This window comes from Arvicola amphibius, chromosome 5 (assembly GCF_903992535.2).
Source record: "Arvicola amphibius chromosome 5, mArvAmp1.2, whole genome shotgun sequence".
Classification (NCBI taxonomy): Eukaryota; Metazoa; Chordata; class Mammalia; order Rodentia; family Cricetidae; genus Arvicola; species Arvicola amphibius.
In genome coordinates this window covers 101686781-101695578 of record NC_052051.1, presented here as the reverse complement: position 1 = coordinate 101695578, position 8798 = coordinate 101686781, and the positions used below count along the sequence as shown (strand labels likewise).

At 42.9% G+C, this 8798-nt stretch overlaps 1 protein-coding gene across 3 annotated transcripts; it reads right to left on the bottom strand.

Annotated features, from left to right (window-relative positions):
- Positions 1-1300: 1300 nt before the first annotated feature.
- Znf397 (zinc finger protein 397) lies at positions 1301-7938 on the bottom strand. 3 transcript variants are annotated; one of them, XM_038329733.1, is made up of 4 exons: positions 7644-7938; positions 5884-6359; positions 5534-5675; positions 1301-2970 (listed from the first exon to the last, which is right to left on the bottom strand). In XM_038329733.1, the coding sequence occupies exons 2-4, from the start codon at positions 6295-6297 to the stop codon at positions 1946-1948; spliced, it is 1581 nt and encodes a 526-aa protein (XP_038185661.1). In that variant the 5' UTR covers positions 6298-6359; positions 7644-7938; the 3' UTR covers positions 1301-1945. The 3 variants fall into 3 exon arrangements, with proteins under 3 accessions (XP_038185661.1, XP_038185662.1, XP_038185663.1); XM_038329734.1 differs by having other exon boundaries at positions 7724-7938; XM_038329735.1 differs by having other exon boundaries at positions 7754-7938.
- Between the last annotated feature and the right edge of the window lie 860 nt (positions 7939-8798).

Here is an 8798-nt window from a genome sequence, read left to right as displayed (position 1 = left end):
GCAAAACCCTTGACAAATACCCATTACATTTCCTTCTGATCTTATGTAAGAGCTCTAGGGTATTTCCCTTTTTTAATATTATCTACTGAACATCTACATCAGGCATTTAGTTTGTTATTTTTATTGGTTAGTACATACTCACCTATAAATGTTCAAGACAGCATTACTTTTGTATCCTTGTAAAAATTATTTTTCTGCTTCTACATAGATTTGATTTTTGTTAAGGTATATTATTCCTCCAAACTATGTCTTTGAATTGACTTTTTCTACCCAGTGTTTTTGAGATGGTCCCATCATGTAGCTTAAACCGACCATGTATGCCTTTTGTCTCACTGTTGAGACCGCAGGGATGACAGGAGTTGATCAGCTTTCCACGATGCACCGTGCACCAGCAATAGGATACTCTTCCTGCAGGGCTCCTCAGAAGAGGACAAGGCCCAACAAAATCAGCGTCTTCACTGCTCTAACATTGCCCTTAAAATGTTCAGGATACTGCTAAATATTGCTGACATAAGACAAAGTATGTGCAGGGTAACTAGAGAAAAAGCCAAAGACCCAGAAGGAGAATTTCTAAGCACCTGCACAAGGCAGATTGTGCTCAGGTGGAGAAATGGCAGCATTGCAAACAGCTGCTATGGCATCTTTTAATACAGCAACTCCAATATTGTCTAAAGAACCCAAAGAGTCTGCTCTAGGCTGTTCTCTTATATATTGGACTCCTCCCACTCTCTGTAGAAGTTTAAACATTGTCTCAGGTTGTTCTGGGAAACTACTGATTAGCCCTTACCATTAGGCCACACTGACCAAGGACTCTAAGTTTTTACTAATTTATTAATAGAAACTTCATAGGCTCATATGCAGTGCTTGAGAGTCTGGCTGGAATCCTATCTCACAGAAAGGATGCCAATCTTGAATTCAATAGGTAATGTTCCATATTTTGTTCCTGGTGATAAACAAAACAATCTCTTTCATTGTAACCTGGCCTTCCTTCCTTCCTAGTTAACTCATTTTTCATGCCATTTCAATATCCTTTATCCAGAGTTCTTCACAAGAGGGAAATGGGGAAGGTGCAGGGCAGTGGTGGCACACGCCTTTACTCCTTTTACTCCTAGCACTTGGTGTGCAGTGGCAGTGGCAGGCAGATTTCTGAGTTCAAGGCCAGTCAGCATGGTCTACGGAGTGAGTTCCAGGACAGCCAAGGCTACACAGAGAAAACCGAACTCCACCCCCAAAAGCTGTAATAGAGTGACCATACTAAAGTGTCATTACCTGACTGGTAATGGCCATTAAACTGTAGAAATATGTTTTTTCATTTTATTTCTAGTCACTGGCACAAAGCAGGTATAAAAAAATAACAGAACTGACCACTTGCCTAGCATGTGAGGCCCTAAGTTCAATACCCAGCACATGGGTGGGGAATGGACAGGGCCCTCAGGTTGTCTAAACTAATTTGTATCTTTTTCTTCTCAAGCTCAGTTTATTTTGGGCCTGTCTTGGGATCAACAAATCATCAATGAAACTGCTCACTTTCTTGTTGACTGGCTACTGTTGAGTAAAAAACTTTTGGATTTCTTAAGCAGTCTCTCATGCCATCCACATTATCTGATACAGACAATCAGATGTAGTGACAGACAGGATGAAGCCTTTTCCCATGATGTTCTCATAGAAAATGAGGTCTCAATATTACATTACTTTTTTTTTATTTTCCTGAGTATTCCTAATGTTAAGAGCAAAGCTCAAAGGAATGGTCCTTTATCTTGCTCTGGTCAATCACAGGAAGTCTCAAAGAAAATTCGCAGTGGCATCGGGAAGTGCTACACACAGCAAGTTAGACTGACTAAAGACCGTTTGTTTTTTTAAAACTATCTTTGTGGAATCCTGCTCCAAAGTCAACGTTCTGGCTAATATAGAGAAAAATATACTATTTATAAATCATTGTATTAAGTTACTTAACAGCGTGGACTCTCTGATGGCGCATCAACACTGATCTGTGCCTAAAAGCCTTCCCACATTCATTACATATATAAGCTTCATCCCCAGAATGGATTCTCTGGTGCTGAACAAGGGCTGAGCTCCTTTTGAAGGTCTTGCCACAGTCATTACACTGATAGGGTTCCTCTCCACTGTGAATTCTCTGGTGTCTGATGAGGTTTGAGTTCAGACTGAAGGCTTTTCCACACTCCCTACATTCATAGGGTTTCTCTCCGCTGTGTATCCTCTGATGGGTGATCAGCTCTGAGCTCTGTTTGAAAGCTTTTCCACATTCATTGCACTCGTAGGGTCTCTCTCCTGTATGAATTCGCTGGTGTCTAATAAGCTTTGAGCTCTGGCTGAAGGTTTTCCCACACTCATTACACTCATAGGGTTTCTCACCAGTGTGAATTCTCTGATGTATAATTAGATAAGAGCTTTGACTGAATGCTTTGCCGCACTCATTACATTTACAAGCTTTCTCACCTGTATGAATTTTCCGATGTCTAGTGAGGGCTGAGCTCTGATTGAAGGCTTTTCCACATTCATTACATTCATATGCTTTTTCACCACTATGGATTTTCTGATGAATAATGAGATATGACCTCAAACTAAAGGCCTTCCCACACTGGTTGCATTTATAGGGCTTTTCTCCAGTATGGATTCTCTGATGCTGTGTCAGAGAGAAATGCTGTTTAAAGCTGTGCCCACATACATCACATCTGTAAGGTCTCTCTTCTGGAGACACTTTCTGACACGTTACAGAGTTGGTACTTAGAATTAAGCATCTTTGAGATTCATCATGGTCTCTCTTTGCTAAGGATTTGTGTGTGAAGATCACTTGACTAAAACTACCCCTATGGAGAGGGGAACTTCTTTGCTGCCACTCTAAATTGCTTTTGTGCTCACTAACACCTCTAAATGAAGGATCCCAAGAAAGTTCCGGTGATTTTTCTTCTGAAATGTCCTCTTTTGCTGTTGTTTCATTATTCTTAGAATCTGACATGGTAAAAGCAAAACAAAACAAAATAAAATTAGTAAAACTCCAGAATTTACATTGCTTCAGCTACTCTCAAGTCCTTCTGTGTTCCGCAGGTTAGCCTGATACTTCTGGTCTCAAAGGATTCTTCCTACCCAACTTTCCAAGTCGTTGGGATCATATGTCATCTCACTATGGCTAACTTAAGTTACTTTTTATGTAAGGGAAAATAGAGCCTTCTAAGGGTCCACTTAGAAAGATGTCACTGTCCCCTAGGATCTTTTCTTTCCCATTGCTAAAGCCGACATCTTCCTTTAACTTTCACCTTTTCTTTCTGTTAAGACATCAGCTGGACAGTTGTTCATTACTTTTCTACTATTTTCAGTCTCTTTCTAAATTGACTTCCTGTAATGATTAGTTTTTAATTGTCAACCCAACACAATCTTGGGTCACCTGGGAAGAATGTCTCAGTGAGGCTGTCTGGATCAGGTTGGCTTGTGGGCGTGTCTGGGAGAGGGGAAACTGTCTTATGTTAATTGATGTGAAAAGGCCCAGCACATGTGGACTATATCAATTCTGGATATGGGTCCTGGACTGTGTAAGAGGGGAGAAAGAGTATAGTAGCAGGCACGCATGTTTTCGTCCTTCCTCTGCTCTTTACTGTGGATGTAACTAGCTGCTTCAAGTTCTTGCTGTCTTAACTGTCCTTCAACAATGCAATATAATCTGTAATGAGGTAAAACAAACCATTTTCCCCTTAAGTTGCTTTAGCCAGGATATCTTACCATAGAAACCCAAAAGAACCTAACACAATCCCCTTACCAGCTTAAGCGCAAGTCACTCCCGCCCTCCTCAAAAACCAAGCTCTCTGCCTATGTATCTGTTGGGCAGCCTCACATCTACAGTAAGATTTCCTGAAACAGTTTGTCTAGAATCATTCCCACCCCGCCTTTCTAGTCTGCCTTTCTCTTGAGCTCTACTGCTCCTAGGCAGTACTCTTGTCAAGGTCACCACTTTTATAACTGGATAAATTGAATGGGTACTTCTGGATCTTAGTCTTTTTGTAGCACGATACTGAGAGCCATACCTCCCATTGTTCTATTTTTCTTCTTAAGATAGGGTTTCACTCTCCAGAGCAGGCTGGCCTCAAACCAAGGGCAACCCTACAGACATCTAAAGGCTGGAAGTAGAAATGTGAGTGCCTTCCTTCTCTCCCTATTGTTTTAGATTTCAGGGCTAGTGACTTAAAAACTACACTCCTTCAGAGTCTACCCTGGGTTTTCTGTAGCTTTACTATTGAAACTTTACCCTAGATTTCAATTAGTACTTGCACTTAAGCTTATGTCTTCTCAGATCTTCAATTTTACCTGGAGACTGTCATATTGAAATTTTGCTTATATTTATACCCAAACATACCATATCAAATACATCAGTTTTTTTTTTTTTTTTTTTTACAAACAGTACCATTATTAACCAAGTCATCCAAGACTGAAACTTTATCACATTCAGATTATTCTCATTCATGATTGGCTTTTAATGATGCTCATCTACTGTAATGCACTTTCAATGCTGAGGAATACGATTCAGCTTTAATCTTCTCTATGCCTCAGAGTAGCATAGGTTTCCTCATTCACTATAGCCTCTTGGATGCCAAGTGTCTAATAAGCTTCTAGTCTTGCCTTTCTCAAATCATTTCTATACTCCACAGCTGAGCATAAACTATGCTTCTTTATCCACTACCCTTCAGCTGCACCCCTTTACACGTAGGATCTGGACCAGTGTGACATAAAGACTGTAACAACTGTGCCTCATTTTCTCCTTCAGAGTGTCTTTCATTATACCTTCCCTTATTAATTCTCCAATCAAATTAAAGTACTTATAATTTCCATAATGGTTTGTATTCTCACTTTGATGGCTTTAATTACCTATTTACCTGGATTTCTTTACTCTAGTTCAAATTACAGCTTAGATGTTTCTTCCTCCAGAAAGTATTCCTTGAATATTTAATTTTTTAAAAGATTTATTATTTTATGTGTATGGGTGTTTTGCTGGTATGTATGTTATGTACCAAGTGTACATACGGTGCCAGAGGGGTCAGTAAAGGGTGTCGGATCTGGAGTTACAGATGGTTGTAAGCTGCCATGAATCCATGTCCCCTGCAAGAGCAGCCAACTCTCCAGCCCTCCTTGAATCTCACATTAGGTGTGGAGTCACTTTATGTGCTGCCACAGTACCCACACAGTGCCTACGTGCATTCCATCATTTGCTGCACTAGGCTGCATCTGCTCTTCTCTGTGGGAACCACTCACGAAGACCTCAAAGTTACCTGAAGATAGAAACTGATCTACCACAGTATTTGACATTTTTAGCAGTCTTCAAAGTTATAAAACAATTAAGTAAATCAATGACAGGGTCATACAAGGAAGATGACTGCAATTCATGAGGGTCACAGCTGCTGAAGTGAGCACTTCTGGTTTTGATTAATACAAGTGATATTCACATGCAACAAGTTTATAAATGCAAGTCTGCATTTTCAAAACCAGAGACCTCACTTACATAAATCTAAGGATTTTCTATTCTTACCACTTTTAGAGGAAGGGCAAGGTTTCCAGGATTTTAGCTGTGTCTTCAAAGGCCGGACTTGGATGCTTGTTGAATCCTGGGATTCTCTGAGATATGTCATATCTTTCCATGACACTGATGGTCCTTGTGGACTATCTGGGACCTGAAACCAGTAAAATATGATTAGTAAAAACCTCAAACAGGTTAATGAGGTCACTGTCACAGATGAAGGGATTGGTGATAGAACTAGTTATGTGCTATTGTTATATTAAGGTTGTGGTTCCTGAGAGACATTTTAACCAGATAAGATACTACAGAATGGAGGTTGTATATCCCCCCACCCCAACAAAGCATCGTATCTCTGTTCCCACCTGCTGCCCTGGATCATCGAACTCTTTCTCCAGATCCTCCAGCAGACTCACAGCTTCCTCAGCACTTTCTGGGCCGTGCTGTTGGACCCATCCCCTCAGCTCCTCAGGTAAGATGCTCAGGAACTGCTCCAGCACCAGCAGCTCGAGGATCTGCTCCTTCGTGTGCAGCTCTGGCATCAGCCACTGATGGCAGAGTTCCTGGAGTCGGCATAGTGCCTCTCGGGGCCCGGGTGTTTCATGATAGCAAAACTTCCTGAACTGCTGGCGAAACAATTCTTGGCAAGATTGGGTGCTTCCATTCTGTTTACAGTTCTGACTCCAAGAAAAGCTATCTTCTATTTTTACTAGTATTAATTCTTCTTCTTGATGATTCTGAGGTTTTAAAGTTGAAATTGCTCCGGATTCCATAGCCATTCTGGGCTGAAATAGCTTATAGAAACCTTAGTATAACTGAGCTTTGTGCTTGGGGGAGGATCCTACAAGATATGAAAACACTATTAACTTAATAGCATAGAAAGAAAAATCTCTAAAAACTTGTAATATTGAAAGGAAACAGGCTTAAACTAAATAACTCGACAAAGAATTAAGATCATACCACTACTGTGTAGAACTCCTAATTACAGAAAAAAATGCTTAGAAGTGTAAGAATGCAATATTAATATGAATTACATTGTGAGATTACTTCCTTTTCAGTCATGTTTCAGTCCTGATTAAATACTTTACTCCATATATAAAGCAGAACAGAACTTTTTTCAGTGCTGGGAATGAACTCACAGTCTTATGAATAGCAGACAAACACTTTGCTACTAAGCCGCATCCTTGTCCCCCCCTTTGACAGTGCTGGGACTTGAACTCAGGCCCTTTGTCATGCGAGACAGCATTCTATCACAGGGCTACATCCCCAGCCACAGAAAATTTTAATAAATACATGCATAATAATACTTGGGAAAAATTTCCCCCCTTTTTTGAGACAGGGTCTATGTAGTCCTGGAACCTGCTATGTACATTGGGGTGGTCTTGAACTCACAGATCCTCCTGTCTCTGCAGTGCTATGACTAAAGGCATGTAACAATATGCCCAGCGTTTGGCAGAATATAATGCTAGCTTAATTTTCTTTTTATTGTTTTTTATAGCACGTAGTGTTGGTCTACGTTTAAGGTAGAAACATTTAAAAATTTGCACCAAACATGAGTTTGTTTAAATAAATATTGCTGTACACTTGCCGTTTTAAGTTTTCAGCGAATAGGAGGCACTTACTGTGTGTGGGCTTTGTTTTGAACTAGTATTATGGAAAGGTTTGGCTTATGAATGAATTTAGTGAGAAATTCAGTAACTGTAAAATACTTGGCTTGGGTTAAAAAAAACATGCTATTATGGATGCAAAAAGTCAATTTAAGTTCTCAAAAGCTGAGTATTCTAAATTCAATCAAAATATGGTAGTAACCACGTTCTAGATTTGGGGACATGGTGTTTGGACCGGGCATATGCAGAGACCTGTATGTCCTTTAATTGTTAAAACCCGGCCCTGAGCCCCCTCCCCACCCGGACGGAGGCGGCGAGCGCACCGTCCTGTGTCCCAGCTTACACATCAACCCAGCCCCATGCCTAACAGAGAACCCAACCCCTGACAAGTATCCTAAGTCACACCACTGCCGTTCCCTGTGGGTAACGGAGCACGGGCCACCCATAAACTCAGCCTGAAACTCCCTTCGCCCCTCACTGTCTGCCGCGCCCGGTAGCCCGGGGCTCTCTCACTGCACCTCGGTTCCGTGGGCAGGGACCCCAGGCGCCGAAGACACCGCCGATCGCCGTCCAGGCTAAGCAAACACCCGCCACAAACCTGGCTTCCTCGGCAGCCCGCGGCTCTCACCCTGCTTTTCGCTTCCGGGTTACAGCACAGCGTCAGCGCGGGCCTTAGGGGCACCACCGGGCTGTCCCGCGGAAAGCGGCGGTCGAGGGCCTCGACGGGACGGGCCACCGCCTCTGCTCCGACCTGGCACCCGTGCGGGAGCAGCCTCGGAGGCGCACAGCAGCCACAAAGACCCGCGGCGCGTACCCGCCCCTTCCGCTCGCGCGTGGCTGCCTCCGTCCGTCCCGCCCCTTCCGCTCGCTCGCAGGCCCCTCCCACACGGGGGTCTTTCTCCCGCCTCCACCGGCCAGCTGCATTGTCCCGTCAGTTCCTTCTCTTTCTCCCGGTTTCCCAGTTCCCTATTCATGTTTTCCTGCCATGACAGCGGCTTTTCGTGATCTCTGACAAGAGTGAACTTATTAATGAATGCACCAGCAAGCAGTAACAGTCCACGCCTCGTCCCCTCTGTAGCCCTAGTCACTGCACAAAGCCAAGCTGCGGTGCCTTGGGCGCTCCTGTCTGCTTCAAACAGACTCCGGTTCAAAGTCGGGGTTTCCTCTTTTTTTAATGTTTATTGTTTATGTTTATAAATGTTTTCCCTGCGCATTTATTGGTACCATGCATTGAGGGCAGAGGCCAGAGGAGGGCGTTGGGGCCCCTGGGACTGGAGTGATAGTGGTTGTGCGTGGGAACACAACCCTGGCTCTGCAAAAGCAGCAAGTGTTCCTCACCTCTGAGCCATTTTTCCAGGCCCCTCTGTCCTCATTTTAAAATATTTATCTTTGTTATTTTTATGTATGTGCATGTGTGTCTTTGTTTATATGGCATGTGTGTGCAGTGCCCACAGAGATCAGAGAGGGCGTTGGGTCCCTTGGAACTGGAGTTTCAGGTGATGTGAGCCTCCATGTGGGTGCTGGGAATAGACTGGTTCTCTGGAAGACTGCAAATGGTCTTAACTGCTGAGCCGTTTCTCCAGCCCCAGCTTGTCTCTTTTGACAACTTAGGGTACTTTACTTTGTGAAATATCTTGTATATGTTAAGGGCGTCTGTTATTTTTCATGAATAG